A 24,477-nucleotide genomic window follows, 5' to 3' on the forward strand; every position below is an offset into this window, starting at 1 on the left:
GCAAAAGACAAAATGCTGCCCCATCTGACCAGAATTAGGCTGTGTACACACCAAACTGTTAAAGCATATTTGAAGCACGTGGCTTTCCCCAAATAATCCCAGGAACAATAGTATGCCCTCACAGAGCTGCAGTTCCCAGCCCCCTTAGCAAACTACAGTTTTCTGGGAATGCTTTGAATGACTGGTGTCCACCACATCTGAGGGCAGCAGGCTAGTTGAGGGGTTGGAGGGCAGGCAGCCATGTGGCACACCCAGGTCTGTCTTTCAACACCTCGCCATCTCCTAGCAGCTGCTGACTGCGGTGACTGCCTCTCTGTACCTCACATTAGGGCCATCCCAAAGTGGTACAATCCAGAGGAAGCTTTGACACTTTACTTAGCTGATTTTTTTAACAGGCTCTCAGAAGCAAAAGGGGAAGGTCGACATTTGTGTGGACCATGACAGGAAGCAAACATAAAGGCTGAAGAAGGATATTGTTCTCTTGCTTATGCCTGGCTAATTTATGTAAAAGAAAATAGGAATCTTGTGCAGTCTATTGCAAGAAAGAAGACCATTTCCAACACAATTAGCATTCCAGCTGATTCACTCTTTTATGAGGCTGAGGTTACCTTTTCGGCTCCTTCTTTGGTTCCATCCAGTGTCTTGAAAACTGTAAACAACAAGATAAAGACCTTGCATGACAAATTACTAAGAAAAAGGAGGTGGTGAAGACACACACACAAAACGGGGGTCCAGGAAGCCTGCTTGTTTCTGTCTGAGAACACAAAGCTCCTGCTTTTGCGCTCCTCTCGGCTGGCATAATTACCTCTTTGCCACCACTGATCTATGTCGAACTGTCATAGGGCAACAAAATGCAGTGTGCTAAGTGCAGTAAAATCTCACCCTTTACAACGACTTTCCTGCAAAGTCTGGTTAATTCTTTACAGCTCAAACTTTTGAGCTTCTGAGAGGAATAAACAAAATAAAAGAACAGTGATCCTGCTTGAAATATAGCCTTGACTTTGGGATTTAAAACACCCAGCCAGCCTCACATTTACTTGGAAAAGGAACAATAAAAATAGAGGGAAACGGGAGGCATCTGGCTGTGGGAAGAAAGTGACTTGAGGTGCTCATTGTGGGTCCCTGATTGAAGCTTTGTCTCGTGAGGTGACACTTTGCAGGTAATGGTGTCGTGAACATTTTAAGAGGACAAAAGTGAGGCTACAATCCCACCCACCATTGCACTTATATTAGGATGATATTTGGAGGTGGAAAGAGAGTGTTTAGCAGCCTTGGAAGGGAGAGTGCCCCCTTGGGCGAGTGTTCAGAGGTGCCGGGAGCATCAATATGCAATTTTGGCTTCACGTGCTAGATGTAACCCCCACGTAAAGTGAGAGTCTACTGTACTAACTTAAAAATACCCTTTGTTTAAACTGTACTTCCTTGTGGTCCTGGGAAATGTCTACATATACAGGGTACCTTAATTACTGGAATGGAGCTAGACCTTGACAAAAAATAAGCCATGGGGAATAGTTTTTGCCGTCATGGCATCTATGGCTGCAGCTCAGCTGACTCCATTCTGGGTCAGTTAGGATACATTTCCTCGCAAACAGCGAATGTACTGTAACAGGTCCTTGCTCTGGCTCTTGTTTTTTCTTTCTCTGACCTGGCAGACCTCCAGTTATCAACACCATTCCTCATGCAAGCAGGCACTGGTTGTAGCGTTAATTAGTTTGCAATGAGTCTGATTTCAGGGAAGCCTCAAAGCTGCGCGCTCATATTCACATTCTGTGTCAGGTAACTTTCAATAGCCACACAAACAATTGAAGACCAAAAAAATTGCTCTAGGAGAAATGTAGAGAATCCAGGCAGATTTTAATCAGAACTCAAAACAATTTACTGCATTGTGGAATCATTTGCTGTGACAGATTTATTTCTGATCTTCAAGTTATGTTGCCGGCCACATTTAAAAGGCACCAGTCAAGGCATAGTTTTCCACATGACCTTGTGACATTCCAAGTATAGAATACGTTAATAAAATGCATGATTCACACAATGAATTGAAATCTTGAAAGGCAGAAAATCACCGAGAAGGAAGGATTGTGTCTCGGTTGCTAATTTCTTTAAATTATACACAAAATATTTCTTCTCCTTCCTTTTCATTCTTCCTTACATACCCCTTCTCTACATGGCTCTCTGTCCTTCTTTCACAATGATTTCCAACCCTGCTGTCACAGCCTCCTACCATTAATCCCTTTAACATGCCCATACATTTCTATTGTGGCCACACAATTTCTTCTCAATAAACTCCATTTTTTTTGCAGCAGAGTCAGGATAAAGCATGGAAATTGAATAGGTTGATGAAAAACAAAACCAATATGCCTAAGCTTGTGTTGATTGGTAAAATTCACCTTCATATTGGCTTTAGGCGGATATTTATCCCAAGGGTTCTCTGGAAGCTCACACACAGAAAGAGACTCCTTGCGCATGGGTGTGGCGCCATTTATTCTCAGGGAGGGAGAACCAAAAGTGTGTTTGACTCATTAGAGCAGAGGGTTTCAACCTTTTTGAGTCCATGGCTCCCTTGACCAACTACATTCTTTCTGCTGCACCCCTGTGGGGCTCAAGAGCCCAGTTATGTCACCTCTTGCCTGCAGAGCTGGCAGCTTCTCACCCTTTTTCAAATGCTCTCCCTTGTGGAGTGTTCCCTCAGCCTCCTCTCCTCTCCCCTCTCCTTGGGAGTCCTCCAGGCAACTGCTGCTGCCCCTGGTCTCTGAGCTCCCCCCCCCCGCCCCAAAGAGAGGTGCTTCCTCATCACACTGTCCCACAGGGGCCTGGGATGCCCCTAGCCTTAGTGGCCCAATGGTGACTGGCCAACTGTGAAGCCAGCACCTCACCTTGGCTGCTGCTGGGCCTGCATGGCGGAAAGGCTCCCTTCAGCACCAAGCACTCAGCTCCCAGGAAGGCCTTGCACCCAGCAAGCACCAGAAAGGCTAGCGTGATGCCTGCCTGCCCAGCCTCCCACTTGTCTGTCCATTCCCAACAGCAAGGCCTGGCTGGGAGCTGAGTGCCCTCACCCACTTCCTTGCTTACTCTGAGGGCACCTTTGCTCCTGGCAACCAGCACCCCCTAACCAGCCCCAGAGGCACCATTTGCCTGTGCAGCTTGTAGCCAGGGTTGCTGCAATGAACAACCACATAAGCCTTTGGGAGGCAGAGATGTGAGAGGGCATCAGAGGGAAGGAAAGAGGGACAGAGGCCAGTCTTGCCCGCAGTACCCGTGATCATCATTCAAGGCACTCCAGGGTGCTACAGCACACTGGTTGAAAACCACTGTATTAGAGGAAGGAAGCCACTGGACTTGAGAGAACTCTATGCATGCCTCAGAGCTCCTAACCTTGGAACACTGTGATATGAACATGTATTCATGATCTTGATAATCATGATCATTTCCCAAGAGTGAAATTTCTGGTCTCTTTTTATGGCAATGCATGGGCCAATTTATGTCGATTACAAACCTTCCACTATATCAGTTCCTCCTATATCCACTATATCCCCCTCATAACAACCCTGCAAAGTATAATAGAGGTAATAATTTATTATTTATTAAATTTCTATACTGCCCTTCATTTGAAGATCACTGTGATGAGATAGTAACTAGCTTGATAAGATCACCTAGCAAGAATCAGTCAGGCTGCATACATAACATGCATTTAAAGCACATGACTTTCCCCAAGGAATCATGTGAAATGATAAGGGTGCTGGGAATTGTAGCTCTGTGAGAGGTAAACTACAGTTCCCGGGATTCTCTGGGGAAACTGATGGGCTTTGAATGCATGGTGTGTACACAGCCTAGGTTTCAATGCAGTCCTTCTTAATTCAAGTCTGACAATCTGTCCCCACAATTGCTATTAACATATTAGGAAATCTGAGACCTTAAAGGCCAGGGGTGTGGGGTGAGCAGAGTTATGGGCCTCCTGTTATGGTGGACTATTATCCATCTCCAGTATCCATTCTGGATCACGCTGGCAGGGAGTTGGAGTCCAAAACCAGGAGAGCCACTCTTTCCCATCCATTATAAGCCATCTCCCTAGCTGATGGAAACACTGTGCTGAATATGTCCTCTGGTGTCCACTTTCTGGTCAGAAATTATTGTTGGCAATAACTGTGTTTTAGAAAATTTAATCATATTTGTGAATGCTCACATATTCTTAAATTATATACCTGTGGTGTGGAGACTAATGGGTGGACAACAAAGGTGGACTTTACGAGCCCTTGTGGTGGCTAAGAAGGTGGCTTTACACTGCCAGGCTGGAAGGACATCAGCAGATCTCACTGTCCTTTCCATGTTTGAATGCATGGCTCATTTTTGTTTAATTTTTTAAACTGAAACAAATCAAATAAAATCAATACAATAAAAATAAAGAGTGTACAAATACAAAAAACAAAGTGCTGTATATCCAGAAGAGACTTAAATCAGGTAAGTAGAGTACTTAAGACCACCAGGAAAACCCAATTTCACATTGTACAATGGAGAGGGCATCCTGTGTCTTTGTATTTGTTGCCCAGTATTTAAGACAAAACCTTACCAAACAGCATAGAATTTTTCAGGATCCTCTGAGCCTTTGGCAAAATGTAATTTATGAGTTGCTGTTTTTCAGCTGCTGCTAAACTCCACATATCTGTATACCAAAGTGAAAGTTGCAAATCCTGTGAGCTTTTCCATTTCTGGGCAATTGAAGTTCTGGCAGGCATCAACATCAAGAATTCCTGAGAGCTGAAGCCTTTCAGTTGATCATCCCATAGATTTAGTAAACGAAGCTGTGGTGAAATTGGACTGCGATATTTGAGCATTTTGCCCATCTCCAGACAAACCATTGTACAGAATTTGAATACTAGTGCTCACCAATATTTTCCTTCACCTAAACCTGCACTGTATCTGCCAAATGTGGAAGGAGAAAGGAAAACAAGAGCCACAGACAGCCATGAGCAAACCTTAGACCAGTGTGACATGGACCAAAGAAACACAAAACCTTGCAGGCTCCAGAGTAAATAAAAGAAGTTTACTTACATCAGTTCACAGTTGGATTCCTGAAGGCAGACTTAGTTACAAATATGTACATGTGGATCTACCCCACATGGAGGAATAACCCCAGTGCTTCTGCTAGCTAGCAGAGCAGTCCTAGCTAAAAGCTGGTCAAACGAAGAAGGAAGTCAAAAAAGAGAGAGGTTGCTGCATGACTCATCCTTTTGTTACCTGGACAGGTTAGGTCACGCCCACCTTCTATCACATGCAAAAGGAAGGATGCTCCAGCCAGGAGGAACAGGAAATTTCAACTGGCTGGACCAAACATTCCCTCGCATGTCTTCTCTAGCATTTCAAGGAATGTTGTATTGACTGCCTCTCATGGATCACACCCCACAAAGACTTCCCACTCAGACAGCATCTGAATGGTGAGGAAAAGGAGGCACAATGTCTATCTCACTGTTTTGCAGTCAGCCCCAAAGGTGATCTCCAAGGCACTGGGCCAGATGCAAAAGGAGCTCCCCCTCTCACTGGAAATGCCAGGTGAGGGGCTTGTGTGTGATTCCTAGAGTTGGCGTTAGTGTGGAACAGAAAGGTATATGATGAGAAGGATGGGAAGGAAAAGACAAATAATTTTTAGTGGGACAAATCAGCTCTTTACATCTCCCTCAGTGAATTCAGGACACAAGACAACTAACACCAGGGATGTTTACAAAATTCTCCCTGTCTGAATTTCTCCAAGATCTCCAATTTACTTGGCTTTGTTTGCAGAGCAGCACTGATGCCTGAGGGATCTTTTGTCATTTCTCCATCTTGTTTTCCAGGCTTCGAGGGGTTTTCATTTCCTTCCACTTGTGACACTTGATGAAACAGGGTGAAAAAGGAACTGTGGTGCCCCTCTTTGGGGCTCTTTGAATTGTGTGTGCCCAGGAGACTATGTGCTCCTTCAAGCTGCGTTTCATCAATGATCACTTATACACATCAGTAGAGGAGGGGAAGTCTTAAAAATGAAAAGAAATAGTACAGCATACTGTTCACGTAGCAGCTCTTGAATTAATTGCAGAAGGTCTCAATGTGAACAGAATGGTTGGCATAAAGAACCCACAGAATTAAAGCAGAATGGGAATCAAGGAAACCAACTGCTCTCTGTGTGACACCTTATCTACTGCCCAAGTGCCTTGCCCATCAAGTACATGGGCCATAGAACATTCTCTACCAATTACATTCCTATGGTCTGAGTCGGCCTATCCTCAATGTGGCTCTGTGGTCTTAACCCCTTCACATGCTAATTCACAAGAATATGCATTGTTAGATTTGACTGCAAATCAAATACCACAGATGCTGGTATCCTTTTAGAGTAGTGGTGGAAATCTCCGTGTGTGAGGAAACTGCCTTTTACTAAATCAGACCCATCACTCCATCTAGCTCAGTTCTATCTCCCCAGACTGGAAATGCTGTGGATTGAAACTGGGACCTTTGGTGTGCAAAGCGGGTGCTCTGAGCTGCTGTGCTTCCCTGCAAGCAGGTGTTGCTGGATTGCAGCTCTCACCAGCCCCAGCCATCCTGACCAATGATCAGGGTGATGGGATTTGCAATCCAGCATCTGGCTTTGGAGGATTAACAACATTTGAGACTTCCATCTTGATTTATGCTTATTTCTAGGGGAGAAAAAAATACAACAGAGAAGTACCACAAGAGTCCAGTGGTCTTCACACAATTTAAAAGGACGTAGGACAGAGAAGCGCTGTTTAGGGAGGCTGAGGAGGCAGTTCAGTATCCCATAATTCAGTGGTGGCCCTTCAGGTGTTTTTGGACCTCAAACCCCATCAGCCCCTGTCAGGGTGGCTGGTGGACAGGAATTATGGGAACTGTAGCCCAACAACCTCTGGAGGGCCAGTATTCCTGCGCTCAAAGGTTTGCTATTTATGAGCTATCAAAAACAGAGAAAGAAAGAAACCTCATTTTAAACAGTTTAACCATGATTTAAAAAAATTAATTCGCCAAACAGCAGCATAAAGAAAGAAACAACTGTCTCATCATCCCAAACACATATATCAATACACGTTTGCAAAGTCTTCCATTCCAACTCATGCACTCACCACAAACAGATCAGACAGGACCAAAAACAAAAAGTAGAGGTGTGGGTATGAAAGGAAAACGCGAGCATATTCCTGTACAGACCTGAGGACTTGGCTGGGGTTCTGCACACCAAACCTCCCCACCCCACCCCACCCCCCCAAAAATGGAACAGGGGGCAGGGAGGTGGTGCTGGTCACCGGAGTCTGCGAAATCCTCCTTTCCTCTCTGTCTTTGCGCTAAGCTTTCCATCCGAGGGGCATCCGCGAACCAGCAGCCTGAGGTTGAGGCGGATCGTCTCCGTCTGCAGGAAGAGGAGAAAGTTCCGCTCGCTCTCCGTCGAGCCTCGTCGCCCCGGCTCACTTTCCCTTTCAGATTCCCAGAGCCGTCGCGGCGAGGAATCGCTCTGGAAGGGAAATAACCCCCGCGCAACGGAGCGGACCCCGCCGCCGCCTGCTGTATGCCTTGGCGCGGACTTGAACTCTACGGGTCTTCGCCTCCCTCCTATGTCTGGTGGTAAAGAGAGGGAGGGAGAGACCCCAGATTTGATTTGGGTGGTTCGATTTCCGAGTCTTTCTTTGCGCGCTCTCCTTGTCAGAGAGAAAGGAAACGAGATTCGGATTTAGCGGCACCTCTTTTCAGCGGGGCGTGTGCGCTACCGGAATCACACCTGTCTATGCTTCTAGTAAGTACACACATGCACCCCCGGCGACTGCGATCCTCTGCCCTGCACACTTTTATTCGGGGTGCGGGAGTAAGTTCCACTTCCGAGTAAGCCTGGAAGGATCCGGCGTCACGAGAGGGAGCCGGCAAAACAAAGCCGAGGGAGCCCGGCGGAATAAATCCGCAAGGAAATGCCTGAAATGGCACATTAAAGAGCAAAGCCCAACACAAAACCGCTTTTCTCTGCTGCCCGGGCCTGAAAAGGCACATTGTGGCGCTCGCTGGCAGCGGCTGCCTCCGCCTTGCTCCTTGGTAACCTGCGCGCAGCAGCCGCGCGCCCCGCTCGACGCGCGCGCCCCGCGCCCCGGACAGGTGTTTCCCGGGTATTTTGGGGGCGGGGCGGGGCGGGGGCGGGGCTTGCTCCGCTCAGAGGCAGCGAGGAGGCGGGGCCAGCGCTGAGTTCCTCCAGCCTATCATCTCCTCCTGCTTCTGGGTTGGGGATTTTTGGGGGCTGGTGGGGGTGGCTTGCTCGGCCGGCTGGATTGTTAATCTGGGTAGCAGCCGGAGTCCTGGGAATCAATGGGAATCGAGGCGCCGAGGTTTTACTACTACAGCAGCTCCTGGAGTAGAGGGAGAAAGCGGGAGGCAGGGAAATAAACTAAAAGCAAAGCAGCAGCAGCAGCAGCAGCACCGCCCCCCCCCCCCGCCCAGGATCGCTCGCGCTCTCTGTTGCTCCGCGCTCCGCTCAGCACCCAGGGAATCGAGGAAGGGAGCCGAAGAAAGGCGGCCGGAGGGTGGACTAGAAGCCGGCGGAGCAGCGGACTCCGAGGAAGCGGCGGAAGAGGAGCTTGGCCCGCCGGGGCGTTTGGGGTCTTCTGGTTTTCGGCTTGTTTTGCCCTTTTGAAAACTGTGGCCACAACTTTTGGGAGTTGCGGGTCCCGGCTTCTGGGAAGGTCCTCCGGTCCCGAGCAGCAGGCCATGCCCAGCGCTTGAAAGGGGCGCCGGGAGAGAAGACCGCGCCAGCTGAGAGGGGCTCCCTCGTCCTCGGCTCGGCGGGGGCCGAGCGCGCCTTCCCGCCGGCGGCGCACCTTCCGCCAGGGCGAGCCGAGAGGACGCTGCGCGCTTGCCAGCGGAGACGAGGCCGCCGCCTGGACCATGTAATTGGGGAGCCCACGAGAGCGTCCTTCCGAGTCTCCTTCTTCCTTGTCCCTGCCCAAAAATAGCCGAAGATCAAAGCCCGACGATGACGAAGAAGCCGGCACGAAGAGCGCTCTGCTGGGTCTGCTTCCTCGCGATCGCCGCCACCTTCCGCCTCGCCGCTGCTCAGTCAGGTGCGCTCGGCTTCTGCCTCGCGGCTCTCGCGCGGCTTCTTTCTAGGGTTCCTTTGGATCCTTTCCCCGCGCCGATCCAGCCGAGCTTCCTTCCTTTCCCCGTTTTACATGTCCTCTGAAGATCGGCAGACTTTCCCTCCCTCTCTATAAATAAATCTTAGCGGCTTTTCATGCTCCCAGAAGGACACCCCCGGATAATATTTCAGACTGGGAGATTTGGTACAGGCAGCTAAAGCAAGTTGAGGGGGTGGTTTGCTTCTTTCCAGGGGCCGCTGCCACCTGCTTCCCTCTGGGGCGCTTTATTTGCGCGCGCGCGCGCGCTTGTGGTGCAGGATCCGGTTTTCTTTTAAAACGCACTGAGACGATTTGGTTCGAGACGGGCCTCTTTGGCTCGGGTTGGGACTCCAGGCAGAGGCTCCGGAGCAAGCGAGCTCTTGGAGCCGGGCGCCAGGGCGAAGGCGGCTCCAGTCCTTCTGTAGCCCTCGGCGGAGGGCGCTTCTGGCAAACGCGCGCCCGGCGCTGTCGAGGCTGGCAGGTGCCTCTGCTTGTGGCCCAGGATCCGGTCCCGGGGTGTGTGTGGCGGGCGGGGAGGGTGGGACCGGCTTTCCTTCCAGCCGGACAGCAGCCCACCGGTTCTGGTTGCCCTCGGACAGGACTGCGGAGGTGAACGGGGTCGTTTCTTGTTTCTGGACGGCGCTGAGTTGTCCGGGCAGGCGGGCTCTCGGTTGGCTTGGAGAGGAGAGCCGGGAGGCGGGGAGGCTTCTTGGCACCCGAACGAAGGGGCATGATCCAACCGGTCCCAGCACGTTCCACGCCTCCGCTGGTTTCCACAGGAAGGCTGGCAGGAGCCCCCTCCCCTCCGTTCCCCTGGAGCTGAGAGTGAGGGTTTAGCTTTGGGTGGATCCTGCCCGACGTGCCCTGCTTTGTTTGGTGTAAGGGTCCTCCCGGAGAGGGAGAAGAAGCCCCCTTGTTTGCAGCTGCCCCCTGGAGGAACGGGTACTGAATACAGATCGGGGCTTTTCCAGCTCGGTTATCCCCGCTCGGCGCCCCGGAGATCCTCCCTCCCTCCCGCCCTCCCTCCTCCTGCGCAGGAGCTTCTCCTTTCTGGGTGGCGGGCTTCGCTTGTGGGTCCTTCTCTTACTGACCCAGAGGCACGACCCCTCGCAGGTGGGTGGGGAGGGATCACGGTCTGCCAGGTTTGCTTTCCGGGGAGGGCCGGGCAGGATCTGAGCGCAAAGTTGGACACGCTTTGATCTCTCCTGCCGGGATCCTCTAGCCAGGAGCTGCTTCTGCCAACGGATATTGTTTTCTTGGTAGTAAAGAGTCTAGAGAATTTCACTGGCGTTTACTTCCAAGAAAGGAGGCGAATTAGGATAAGTTACTGCTCCCAAAAATCTAGACCTTTGGGCACAAGGGTGACATAAATAGACAAAGCTTCGGAAGGTGGTGGGCTCGCCTTCATGGGAGGTTTTGAAGCGGGGGGGGGGGCATCTGCTATGGAAGCTTTAGGTGAGATTCCTGCGTTGCAGGGAGTTGGACTAGATGACCCTCGGGGTCCCTTCCAGCTCTACAGTTCTGTGATTGTCCGCTAGCCCTCCGTGGCTTCTCTTGCGCTCGCAGGGCTGTTTGCTGGGCCGAATTCTATGGACTTTTCTCGCGTGTCGACGGTGTTGCTGCCACGCATGTTTTGCTGTTGACTCTTGACGCCTTTGGAGGAGCCGCGGCTCCAGATAAGCGCGCCATAAATGTCCAGATGAATGCAGGAATCTAGTCTCCTTCGCTCCGCCCTTGCTTTTGATCCCCCTCGTTCTTGGGGGTGGGGGTTCAGAAGGCACTGTTGATTCCCCCCGCCCAAAAGCAGAAAGATTTCTTTCGACTGGGCGTTTCATAGGGTCGAGGATTTTTCTTGAAGGGGCTTTGTGGATCTTGATGGTTTTGGTCCAAAGCAATTTTTTGCTATTAGTTTGAGCTTCTAGGGTTTTGGGGGGATTCCCTCTCTTCTCAGCAACTTTCTCTCTCCCTCCCTCCCCCCCTCCAAACACCTACTTTATTCTGCAATGCTCTTAAAGAGAGCATCCCTGTGTTTTTATGTTGCTTTAGAGTAACTGGTAGCAAGTGCTGCTTTTTTTCCTTTTTCAAGCCTTCTGCTGCTCAGGTTTTCAATGATGGAACATTTGGGCAAAAGACTGGAGCAAAGATGTGGGCATTTGCAAATGGCAACACCTCTACTTGGCTAGGGAAGGCAAAGGCAAAGATACAGATGCAATAGAGACGTCTGTGTGTGCATGTGAAAGAGAGACAGTAGGAGAGAAAGAGAGAACTGATAAGAACATGTTTTGTTTTACTGGACCAATGACTTTATACAAGTTTCAGGTGCCATCAAATTTCCTTTGTGCTGAATGGAAGTAGTGCAAACTACTCAGCTCCACTCAGAGCAAAGCAGACATAAATATGGCAGGATGAAACCGCCCTCTGAAAACAATAGATGCTTTGGGAATAGTTCTGTGTTACTCAGAAGCTTGCCTGCTCTCACAAAACATTGACAGAGCCAAAGACAATGCATGTGCTTGTGGGATCTCCTAAGGCAAATCTCTAGGAAAGTTATCCTGAGCAAGCCCCACTGACAACAGTGGGGTCTCACACATCTCCCATTCATTGCAGTGGAGCTTTTACAAGATATTTTCCCCGTGGAATATTCCTTCATGTCCAGGGCCCTTGCAGCAACCGCCTGTCTCAAGCTCTCTGTGTTTGTGTGTGGAGAAATGGAAAGGTACAGCTAATCACCCCCTGGTAAATCTACACAGGGAGCTCTTTTTCCTTGTCTTCCCTTCCCTTCAGCCAGTAGCAGTTTGGAGGAGTTTGTTTTGGTCCAAATGAGAAATTAAGTGTGGATAAGTAAACTGAGCTGCCAGAGGGCGACAAGATGTTGAGTGAATTGCTTTTAGATGAAACAAATTAAGGAAACGAGGGGAGACAATCTGCTTCTTGCATTATTAGACACGGCTTGGAGTTCAGGGGGGGAAAGTGATGTATTTTTGAAATGCTAATTCCTTAAGAAGTGGGAGGGATGCACCTTATTTACTGCTCTATGCGAACAGCATGGAAACTCAGGCTGCTGGTTGTATTTTTTTGTTTTGGTACGCTACCAAAATAAAAATAAAAATAAAAATAAGGAAGCAGATTTTGTTTTGAGTTCTTTTCTCCAAAGAAATCGCAAGAAATTCTCCCTGTGTGTTTGGTTAATTTTATTGCTTGAATAATATATGGACAACCCCAGTCTCTATGAGATTTATTTAAAAGAGGAGGTTCCAAGAATGCTGCCTCATTTCATACTGGAAAGTTTCATTATTTTTAGACCCATTAGCAAAACATTTAAGCCTGCTGTTCTTGGAGACAAAAATCAGCGAGGAAAGGAAACCCCTTTTAAGGGGCCAGTTCTCATTGGTGTTAGAATCTTGTCCATCAAGGGAGATGAGTCCAGTAAAAAGGTATTGTCTTACCTAGTTTCTTGAATTATATTTATGGACTGAATGGAACTGGGACTGAATGGAACTTTTAAGGTTGTAAATTGTCCTAAGGAAAACTATAGCGCATTGAAATCTTTTAACACGATTAGGATCTGGCTGTATGTTGGCATAAATCCTTTTGGTCCAGCTACACTGGACATGTATGGGATTGTGCTGCATGCTGTTTACGAGTGCAGATCTCACCGCTCATGCTTCTCTGCAGCGCCTTTCTTTAAAAATTAACACCATCACCATAACCTCCCACACATAGTAAAGTGATTGTTTTGTGTGCTGGACAGATTTGATCAGGCATTCTGGTCCACACACATTATGTTGCATTGTTTAATTTGGATCTCTGCCTAAGGCATACAGGCCAGCTATTTTTCCTTCACGATTTTAAGGTGTCTCCAAACATGGTTGACTAAATCCAGATAAATGTGAGGTTCTGATTTCATGTGAGCCAGAAGCCAGATAATCATATCGGAACTGAGAGACAAAATATAGTCAAGAGTAAAAGCTCTATTTAATTTAAGGCAATAAGGGGGCTGTGTTGGCTTTGATCCTCTTTTTAAAAGAATTCCTGTTTTTATATACATATGTGGTTCCTGTGAGCTTGAAATGACAGATAGCCTTGATTATATTCGGTCCATTCTTCTCAAATAGGGATATTTATATTAGTTGCAATCTATTGCATTTCCCCAGTAGGCCTAAAAGAGTTTAAACCTGGCTTAGATAAACAGTTGCAATCTAAATGTGAGAGCCATGATAAATCTCAACAGACAAAGATGTGAAAAAGTTTGGCAAATGCTAGCCTTTTGATTTACATATACTGCGGCTTTCGGTTCTGTTCTTATAGCACGAAGCTTCCTGGCATACTGAGAAAGAAGCAGAATATTCATTCTTCAAATCATTGTTTTAGGAAAACTCTTTCTGGTGTGTACTGTTTTCCTCTTTTTACAATTCTACTGAATTGTTGTTTTTGTCCATGAATGTTACTTTGGTCTTTTGTCTATTTTTAGTTAACTGATTCTCTTGTATTTCCTTCTGTTAGGCTTTTTCCATTGGCAATTGCAGGATATTAATAATTCTACTTATTTTTACACAAGCCTTTCTTCTCTGTTAGCCATAGTTGAAATATCATTTCTTATTCCCTCTGTGTTTTGCCTCTTGTTCTTTTCTTGCTGGCTAACCTTCCTTCCTTCCCCTTATCAACTGTCTTTCCTTTTCGTTCGGTCGTTGCCTAGTCTTTCCCTCCATGTTATTTCTTCTCTAGGTGTCTTTGTTTTTTGCCGTTACTAGAGTTAATGACCCTAACCCACCGTCTAGTTTTGCTAGAGCGCCTAGACTTTAGGTGTGTAATCCTTAGCATGTTTTCTTAGAAATAAGCCCCACTCTGTTCATTTAGCTCCAGGTAAATCAGTGTAGTACCGGGCTGCATGTCACAATTTTTTCCTTTTTTAAAACATAAATAAATCACAATATGTAAAAAATAACTTACAGTAACGGAACCCTTTCCTTCATAATCTGATGTAGTCCAACTCTGGAATCCATTGATACTTAGCTGCCTTTAGGTTTCACTGTTTGTCCGACTGACTAGATTGTCTTGAATCTAAGCCCTTCAGTTTAACTGGATGGTGGATGGAGCCTGAGCTGCTCTCTATTTACCCATCTCTGATCAATCTGACATGGCTGGCTGAGTGGACAATCACAAAGCTATTCTGCTGCCCAGATTTATTCCTGAAAGAAAATAAAATGGCATCGATCCAGGGTCACTTGCTCTTTAGAACACTGACTCCCAAGGCCGAATTGGTCCTTAACAGGATGTTGATGCCTCCCTTGGGCACAATCTCTTATAGCTTCTCCTGGCTCCAGAGGGAAGAAAAACACTTTAGTTAAACAGAAGTGTTTTAATTGTAAACATTTGCTGATCCATTGTCGACCTATTATCTCATGACGGATGCATCCTCTGAGAGGAGGTCACTGTATTAAGCTGCAGTCCACAAGCAGCCTTGTTCTGTATGACTGCTGGTGCCACCTCACGTTCTCAGTGAGAGTTGAGCGGAAGTGTTTCAGAGTGGGTGGCTCCTAAACTGGAGAACTGTACACCTTGGGGGGAAATAAGGGGCACCCGTGCCTCTCCCATGCATTTCAGTGAACCTTGCACGGGAGATGATCATGGTGGAATTTGGCCAGTGGCATATGTTGGATGGTGTGTCCAGCAGGTGAGAACCTTCACCTTCAGGGGCTCACCTTGCCTAATTTCATGCAGGTGAGAGGAGTCTGGAGGGTGGGGTGGGGAGAAACCTGAAATGGGTGGAATGATGGGAGGAGGAGAAAAGCCCTTTGCAAGAGTGATTTGTCCAGCAAGAGTGATTTGTCCATTCTCCAGCAGGGAGAAAGAGGCAAAGGAAAAAAGAGAGAGTGAGAGAAGATGAGTGCCTGCTTGCTTTGGGCTCCAGCCATGCCCATAACAGGCTTTGACCCCTCTTGCCACCAACTCTGGCCTGGCCTGCCACCAGCATGTGGCCCCTGGCAGAAAGCTCTGATCTGCGGTAAGCTCTGATCTGAAGTCCACTAGTGTTGCCTTGGAGATAAGCAGGACCAGAATTATGAGCCCACCTAAGTGTGCTGATGGGCTGCAAGGAAGTCAGATCAGTGCCAGCTGCCTGCCTGGAGAGAACCGTTACTTGCCCAAGGTGAACAGCTAACGGAAAGACTGCATTAAAGGAGGAAAACTTCAGTGATCAGAGTGTTTGATTTGGATCATGGTTCAGATTCTTCTTCACCCATTGCAGCTCAGGACTGCAATACCTCTCCCCATATAAACTGACCTGGACTCTGTGTTCATTATCTTGAGGCCCTTCTTTGTGTGCCTCCTCCACAAGAGGTCTGGAGGGTGGCAAGAACGGGGTCTTTTCTACAGTGGCTCCCCGTTTGTGGAATGCTCTTCCCATGGAGGATTGCCTGATGCCTTCGTTATATATATATTTTTGGCACCAGAAGAAAATGTTCCTTTTCAACCAGGCTTTTGGCTGATTAATATTCCACATCCTTTTAAATGTGTCTGTGGGAAGGGGGGCTATTGTTTTTGTTTTAATTATTTACTTGGGTTTTTATCTTGCATTTTATTCTGTGAACCACCTTAGATCTTGTGATGAAAGGTGGCATATAGATTTAATAATAAATAAATAATAGCAAGAGATTGCCATGTGTAAAATGAGAACTGGGGATCAGAGTAGAGAGAGACTGTGAAGCCCCTTGTGTATTAACAGCCTAATCTCAAACTCAGGTGTGTCTTACCCTATATGGAATTGGGCTTCACAAGATAAACATTTGGAAGAGGGGAATCTGCAGACCTCCAGATGTTGCATGACAGCTGGGGTTGATGGGAGTTGGAGCCTAATAACACCTGGAGGACCAAGGATTCCCCACCTCAGTTCTGAACAATAGTGCTTAGCAATTAGACTTGAAAGTTATATTATTTTTTATTTATTCTAATTGAATTTTAACTTTTCAAGAACATTGGGAACACTGAATAGATTTACTGGTTAACCTGAAAAAGTGGCATAGCCTGCTCTCCTTTAGCTTTAACAGTGGTTTGATGTGAAGATTTTCAGAAAATGGTGATAACCATTACTAATATCTTTTCCACATCATGTAGTTGCTAAAAGCACAGCTACAGTGGTAAAATGGTAATCTCAGTACCAGGACAGGAATTTTCCACTGGATTAGAGAAAATTTTCATTTTGAAGAAAACCTTACAAGAATGGCTAGTTTGTATGAGAGAACCAACAACAACAGTTAATTGCAATACTGTATTCTGCTCTTGTGGCTCTAGAAGAAGAAGAAAAAGTGAGGTTGTTTACTCCTGTGTGGGTGGGGGTGTTCTGAAATTCCTGGGAAATGATGGTTCCAGGGTATGCCAGGAGTCTCCCCACTTCACAGTCACCTTGTGCTGCTCCTGCACTCGGGGGCAACATCTCCTGCCAAAAGAAGGCTGTGGAATTTGGTCCATACTTCCTCTGTTGATGGGCAGCTGATGGAATCAACCAAAATGCTGTGGTGGGCTCCTCAAATGTTCCTGCCCATTTTTTCGTTAAGCTGTTGGCAGATCAGTCAGCAGCTCCTTTGGTTCTATATTTATCTTTGAAACTATATTTTCCTGGGACGCAGACGCACATTAAGTAGGATAACATCACGAAGTGCGTTTGGAGTGAGGACAGTCCTTCCTGCTCTCCCTCTGAATGGGCAAACATAGTTACCCCCTCCCTTTGCAGACCCCCTTTAAAAAAAGGAATCCCTGACCATTATTACAGCAGGAGAAAGCTTTTGTGAAAGTTGTTCCCTCTACAGCTTCAGCTGAGCCCTTTCACCATTTTAAATCCAAGAACTACAGAGCTGTTGAATAAGTAAAGCCAAGTTAACTCTGCAGAGTTTGAAGTATCCAGCTGCTCTGTCAAACAGTGCAGTTAATTTTTTGTATGTGCTTTTCCCTTCCATAACAAGGAGACTACTTTATCTGATATATTGGATAGCCCATGTTTCCTTCAGAGGACTTTTCTCTGTCAAGTGGGGCCTCTTGGCAAGAGCTTCATCATGGCACAGCTTCATCATGGCAATTTTTTCTCTGTCAAGTTGATGTCCCTTCTTTGGGCTGGAGCTAAACATGACATCCAAGTGCTTTTGTGTTAATGTTGTAAATACTTGCATTTGGAGCTGTATTCCAAATATGGTCATATCCTGAATGCTACTTGTGATTAAAAATTGACATTTATTTTTGAACTCTTTTTAAGAGGCATGGCTGTATTTAGAATATTGGTCTGCCAAGAATCAGCATATAGACATTTTCCTTTGAGTTTCATAAATACTGGTACATATTTTCAAGATCTAAAAAAGTAAAGCTTGCCAACTAATATTGTTTCATCTAAAGAGGGAGTGTGGACCAGGTAAGCTGTTGTGGGTCATCGTTCACTCAGTTGACACTGATTCCTTTTAGAGAAAGAAACGCTCTCGCATAGTGCTCAGGCCTTTTGCGTTGTCACATGTTTGATCTGATAACAAGGAGATCATTGAGCAAATGATGGGTGCAATCCAAGTGCGCTTCAGACCCATTGAAACAAGTGGGATTTAAGGGCTAAACTGCATTTTGCATTCTACCCTGTGGTCACTGGGCTATATATAGTTTGGCTTGGCAAGGGGAGGAGATCATTTGAAACTCGGGTTTCAAGCCTTCAGTGTGCAGCTACAAAGAAAATATAGCAACTGGTGAGTCAGACTTTCCCCCCACCTTCAGTTTGATTCAGGTTGCACAAAACCCTCTGAGGGAACAGATCAGATGAGGCAAAACAAAATATGTTGCTCTGTTTGCTAACAAGGAGAGACTGGTTTTCAAAATGACAAGTGGGACCTGCAACAAAATGATGTGGGGTCTTGCCACCCCCGAGGAATGCTCTTGTTCAGGGCTTTTACCAGCCTATAATAGAAGCCTTGTAGTGCTGTTCAAGCCGCCAAGGAGGTGGGGGAGAGGGGGAGGGGAAAGGACACATTATTTAAGGTGCTCACACTAGTGTTTAAAGCCCTAAATACTGTGTCCGAAAAACTGCCTCGTTCCCTCCTCCTTTCCTACCTCTTTCCCTCTCTGATCTTGGTAGTTCCACTGCCCCCAGAAGTTTTGGGGCTAGGGTGTCTGGGGCAGAGTATTCTCTGTGGTAGTCCCTAAATTGTGGAATTCCCTCACAACAGAGGTGCACCTGGCCCCTTCACTGTACAGCGTTTGTCATATGCTGAAAACACGCCTCTTTTTAGCCCCTCGCGGACGTGGGGATACAGGGCATAGGCCGTAACTGGTTGTGCTCTTTTATCTCTGGTCGGGGACAGAGGGTGGCACTAGGGAGGGAAATGTCGTCGCGCCACTCCTTGGTGTGTGGAGTGCCACAGGGCGCAATTCTCTCCCCGATGCTTTTTAACATCTTTATGCGCCCCCTTGCCCAGATTATACGGAGCTTTGGGCTGGGCTGTCACCAATATGCTGATGACACTCAGCTCTATCTGCTGATGGATGGCCACACCGACTCGACCTCGAACACACTGACCAGATGCTTGGAAGCTGTGGCTGGATGGTTTCGTGGGAGCCGATTGAAACTAAATCCTTCAAAGACAGAGGTTCTATGGCTAGGTCGGGATGGCATGGGAATGAGGGACCAACTGCCTTCTCTTGCGGGGGCCCAATTAGTGCCATTGCCTTCCGTTAAGAGTTTGGGTGTAATCCTTGACGCCCCCCTTTCCATGGAGGCGCAGATTACAGCAACAGCCAAGGCGACATTTTCCCACCTTCGCCGCATCAAGCAGTTGGTCCCTTACCTTTCCCGCCCTGACTTGGCCACAGTGATCCATGCGATGGTCACCTCCAGGCTTGACAACTGTAATTTGCTCTACGTGGGGCTGCCCTTGAAGCTGTGCCAGAAACTCCAGCGGGTACAGAATGCTGCAGCGAGGCTCCTCACGGGGTCTCTGCCATGGGAGCATATTCACCCAGTGCTTTTCAAGCTCCCCTTGCTCCCGGTGGAGTACAGGGTCAGATTTAAGGTGCTGCTTTTGACCTTTAAAGCCCTTCACGGCCTAGGACCCTCGTACCTACGGGACCGCCTCCCCCAGTATGCCCCACGGAGAGCCTCAAGGTCCATAAATAGCAACACCCTAGTGGTCTCTGGCCCTAAGGAAGTTAGATTGGCTTCGACCAGAGCCAGGGCCTTTTCAACTCTGGCTCCGGTCTGGTGGAACGCTCTGCCTCATGAGACCAGGGCCCTGCAGGATCTGATTTCTTTCCGCAGGGCCTGTAAGACAGAGTTGTTCCGCCCGGCCTTTGGCTTGGAGCCAATTTGATTCCCTCCCTCCCTCTCTTTTTTTCTCTTTTCCTTCTCCTCCTGCGATGAGGCTACATTTTAATATTTTAATGTTCCATTATTTTAATGTTGTATTTTATTTTTGTTTTAAAGTTGTAATCATTCATCTTGTTTTTATTATTGCTTGTAAGCCGCTCTGAGCCTGGCCTTGGCTGGGGAGGGCGGGGTATAAATAAAAAATTATTACTATTATTATTATTATTATTATTATTATTATTATTATTATTATTTATCCTGGCCATTGACTCTATCTTTTGGACCCACTCTAATTGTGATCGCAATTTTTTAAAATATGTTTTTAATGCTGTATTTTATTTTTCTGTAACATGCCCCTCCCCCCCCAGGGCTTTTCTGATGTAGGATCAGTAATGCATTTAATAAAATAATAATAGTAGCAATGCACTTCCCAGGGTATTCCCTGAATAGCTCCGTAGACACCCATCAACTTTGCTTATGTTTCCAAAAGGCACCACATAAGGCAGGCAGCAAAGAACTGATTATTCTGTAACTTGACCATGTATTGGGAAAGAGTTAATTGTCCTGTAAAAAGTTTGTTGTTGCCTAGGGACCAGTATTCACACAGTCTGCTTATATTTGCTTTATGCAAACAGAATATGGCACTAGCTACTAAATTGCATTACTTTACTTGCACTGAGTGCCATAACTAAACTGGGAGAAAGAGTTCAAGAGGTAGACAATTCCGATATGAAGGACTTAATTCAGGAACTATGGATGAATAAAATAAACCTCTCAATAAGAAGACCAACAATTACATAGTAAGTTTATAGGAGACAACAGGAAACACCATAGATTTGTAAACACTTCAGAAAAATAATTAGTATGAACCAGTGATAATTTAAAGTCCCAATATGCTGGAACTTCTGGATTGTACACAATCCCATTTATGATCACAGTCATAAATGTACATAATCCCATTTATGTCTGGTTGATTTCAGCAATTAATGGATGCTTTTCTTCTCATCTATTCATTGTAAATGGTGTTTGGAGGAAAGGCATTCTAGCTAGGAAACTGGGTTATTGCACAGTCTGTACTGGAGTATTTTGAACATGTTTAGGTGCATAGTACTTCCTCTGTGTATGTCTTAGAGGAAGGGATTAAACTAGTTATTGTCAAGGGAGGTCAATATTGTGCCTGCGTGTACACATGGAAGGCCCTGATCCACAGAAAATGAATTGGTGACTGATGTGTATGACACCTCTCCCCCACTGCCATCTATGTGCCCCAAATGCAAGTGGCAAGGAGAGCCATTTGTGGAAGCCTGTTGCTGCTTTATCTTGCTGTCAGTCTGCATAAAGGGAAAGCTGTTGACTTGGCCGGCCATAATGGTTTGTTTGGTTTTTTTCATTGCTCCCACTGTGTAAATACTTTTAAAGCTGGATAAACACAAATTAAATTTTGAAGTAGACACCACTGTTTAGCTGTTTGACTGGCAACAAATTTGGAAGGACAATCCCTTTTCAGTGGAGTGTGTATTTGTCTTCCACATGAACTTAAACAGGCTTTGGAGGATTCAACCAACATAATTCATGAATACCATTTTGCAGTCAGTGTAAGCATTTGAGTTGTGCTGGCAACCTTGAATCCAAATTGTGCTCTGTATATTTGAAGATTGCATTAATAATTGTGGAGTGCTTTGATATATTGTGCAGATAATGAATCTCTTGTGGCAGGACCCTCAACCATGGCAGCCAGAGGACCTTGTCAGGGTCTTTGAGATCCCCAGCATGACCCTGTTATACTCTTACCACACTCCACACAAATTATCCAGGATGGAAGGGGTGAAGGGCTGACACACCATTGGGGGCTACTATAGGCCATAGCACTGCTTCCCCATTCCATTTAAGGGTCAAGAGGATGGAGAAGTGAGAAATTTGCAAGCCGGTGAGGAGGGGAGTAAATTTCACATTATTGTCTAGGATTGCTTCTAATGCCAAAATAGGGATTTCTCAGAATACTGACAAAGCAAATTGGACAATATTGTGAATAAAAGAGGAAACTTTCCTTGCAGGTTAAAGAATTTTATTTGTTTTTATCAGTCTTGCTGCCCTTCTGCCCCAGTGCTGTCCAGTTAAGCTGCAGCACAGCTGTGGGGAGTTGGGAGTATAACTCCACAGCTCTAGCCCATCATACTCGCTGCTACTGCATGACGGTCAAAAACCATATTCAAATCAGAACATTATCTGACCTAGCAAGGCAGAAGCTAGCTGGAATAGAAAGCCAGCAGAAAACAGAAAGAGGGGGGACCAGGTGAGCCTCATGGGGCAAGGTTCTCCACAGCCTGGATGCTGACACACAGATAGGGTCTTTTCTCAGGCCCCTACCGACTGCTGCTTAATTGGTCTTAAAATGTGGCAATTCTGTAACTCTCCCTGAACCATGCTGGCATTCCAAGGAAGTTCTGTTGGTTATGGTTTGGCTGAGATGCAAAGGAGAAGACTATTAGTAAGGTAGTGACACAAAGCCACCATGCATCAGGGGTTGGAGGGGGGTCTGGGCAAAATCCTCAGTAGGCACCCTGCAGCGATCAACCCCCCCCCCAAATAAGGAGGCATATTGTACAGGGTTTTAAGTAGGGAAGTCCAGTGAATTCATAATCTTCACCCTTCCATTTCATCCAACTTTTCTGTGAAAGCTTATTCTCTTCCAAAGTCGGGCAGAGCTTGATGGGTGGTTGCCTCTGGATGCAGTGTCAATCTAGGAACAGAGCATCTCCCCACCAGTAGGAGAGAGTCGGTGTGGCCTTTGCCCTCCTAGGTGTGTGACATCATACTGGGTTCATAAGTAAAATGACTAACCAATAGGAACCCAAGGGGAGGAGTTAGAGTTAGAGTGGTTAAGAAGTCAGTCTGGAGTTATGAGAAGAGAGAGGGAGGATAACTCTGTGGTTGGGCTAGTCTGATGTGAGAGAGTGAGAGAATCTGTTAAGAGGGGACAGTCAAATAGTTGAGATAATCAGTCAGAAGGTATTAGGAAGGTATAGGCCAGTAAAGAAACTAAGGTTAAGAAGCTGACAAGAAAATTATCTGAGAAACCATAAACTTGATAACGCTTATAAAATAAACTTGTTTATTTGGTTTAATGTTAACAACTGTCTTGACTCAGTGTGTACCCGAGAGTAACGGGTTGGTGGCAGCGGGGAAGCGAGCACAGTGGTGGCACAGGGATCAATAGACTGTCAAACGTCTGGGGACCCTATATGTTCACCACAGTCAGTATAGTGTAGTGGCTAAGAGACTGATGAATGAGGAAGTCCCTGGTTTAATTTTTGCCTCAACTCACTAGGCGGCCTTAGGCAAGTCACTATTTCTTAACCTCATACAGCAATATGGGGAGTAATCATGACTGTCATACATAGGGTTGCTACAGGAATTACAGCTGGATAATGTGTTTCAAGCACTTTGGATATTTAATGCTGTGCAAATACCCTCCTCCTCTTGTGTCTGCTTAGCTCTGGAGTGCTAGGCTAGCAGTAGACTGGCAGGAGTAGCCATTTCATACCTAAAGTTTGTGTCAGTAGGTTTCCAGGCCACATCTTGTCCTGCCAAGTTTCTGGCATAACCACATTAAAATAAGATTTTTTTTAAAGCAAGAAGTAGACAGTTAATGAATTCACACCTATGAGATCACAACCTCATTGAATTAAGTGAAATTATTTTGCCTACTAATGAAGCTCTATTACAATTACCATTTCAATTGTGTGAGGGGAAAACAGGGTTGCACTTAGTCGTGTTGGAGATTCTTACTCTTTGGTAGCAGAGGTAGTACAATGCTGATTGCTCCAAGTACATAAAAACTTGGTTAGATTTATATCTGCCATCATCCTTTTTTAAACGAACATTCCCCATAAAAATATTTAGGCTAGAATAAATCATAGACGCTTAGCTTTGCAAATAAGTGAATCTTTTACTCAGAGTTTCCAGAAATTACAGCAAGCAAGTCTCCATCTGCTGGCAGTAAAATGAAGTTGAAAAAAAGAAGGTTCAAAACAACTTCAAAATAAAAATAGTTGGTTTGTTTATGAAAAGGATTGTGCAGTTTTTGGGTTAGCAAAGATGCAGGCTGTAAAATCTCCCTTTTGGAAATATTCAATTCACCTGGTTTTTCTTGCAGCTAGAAGAAATTGACCACATGGCTCCTTCTTGTTCCAGGAAGCAAGAAAATAAAGAGAAGGATGGGGTGGGGGAAGCAGAGGCTGCTGAGACCCTGCAAAACCACATCCACTCTGGTAACTTGAGCTCAGGGGTCAGTTTAACCATTTCATGCACATATGTGTGAGTCAATAAGTGTGTATTACTACAGGTGGCCCTTGTTGCTGACTATGCCCCATTGTTGACGGAAAGCCTGAGGAGGGAAGTCTGAGGAGGGAAGTCTGCTTTCTGTGTGCAGGACTCCCCCTTGTGATTTAGAGCACTCTGCAATCAGGGTTCTAAATCAGGCATCCCCAACCTGCGGCCCTCCAGATGTTTTGGCCTACAACTCCCATGATCCCTAACTCACAGGACCAGTGGTCAGGGATGATGGGAATTGTAGTCCAAAACATCTGGAGGGCTGAGGGTTGGGGATGCCTGTTCTAAATCATACAGCATGTTTCCAGGTGTCAAGCAGCCCCCCTTCTTCAGACATTATTCCAAAACATAGAGAGGTGGGGGAGGGACTAGCAAGCAGGGCCCTGATCTTGGCCTTTCAAAATTATAATGTAAGAACATAAGAAAAGCCTGCTGGGTCTGGTCCAGCATCCTGTTCTCACAATGGCCAGCCAGATGTCTGTGGGAAACCAGAAGGCAGAGTGTGCATACTGGGCGGGGTGGGGGTGGGGAGCTGTGTTGTGTTGCCTTTCCCCTTCCTCGCTCTCTCCCTTCCTGGCCTCGCAGGAGAGGGCGGGGGACTACACACAGGGCTGGCACTGCTTTGCCGCACTCCTGGTGCTGTTTGCCCCACGCTCCTGGCTGTGAATATAAGCCACACTTTAACTT

The 24,477-nt window shown here is 46.5% G+C and overlaps 1 protein-coding gene across 3 annotated transcripts in view; it reads left to right on the forward strand.

The window, feature by feature from the left end:
- Positions 1-8,221: 8,221 nt before the first annotated feature.
- ERBB4 (erb-b2 receptor tyrosine kinase 4) overlaps positions 8,222-24,477 on the forward strand; it is an 832,220-nt gene continuing 815,964 nt past the window's right edge. For all 3 annotated transcript variants that reach the window (XM_079976052.1, XM_079976051.1, XM_079976053.1), the window contains exon 1: positions 8,222-9,074. In XM_079976052.1, the coding sequence (XP_079832178.1) occupies positions 8,987-9,074 (88 nt within the window). In that variant the 5' untranslated portion in view covers positions 8,222-8,986. The remainder of the gene's footprint in view (positions 9,075-24,477) is intronic.

This window comes from Podarcis cretensis, assembly GCF_951804945.1.
Source record: "Podarcis cretensis genome assembly, chromosome: 1".
Lineage (NCBI taxonomy): Eukaryota > Metazoa > Chordata > Lepidosauria > Squamata > Lacertidae > Podarcis > Podarcis cretensis.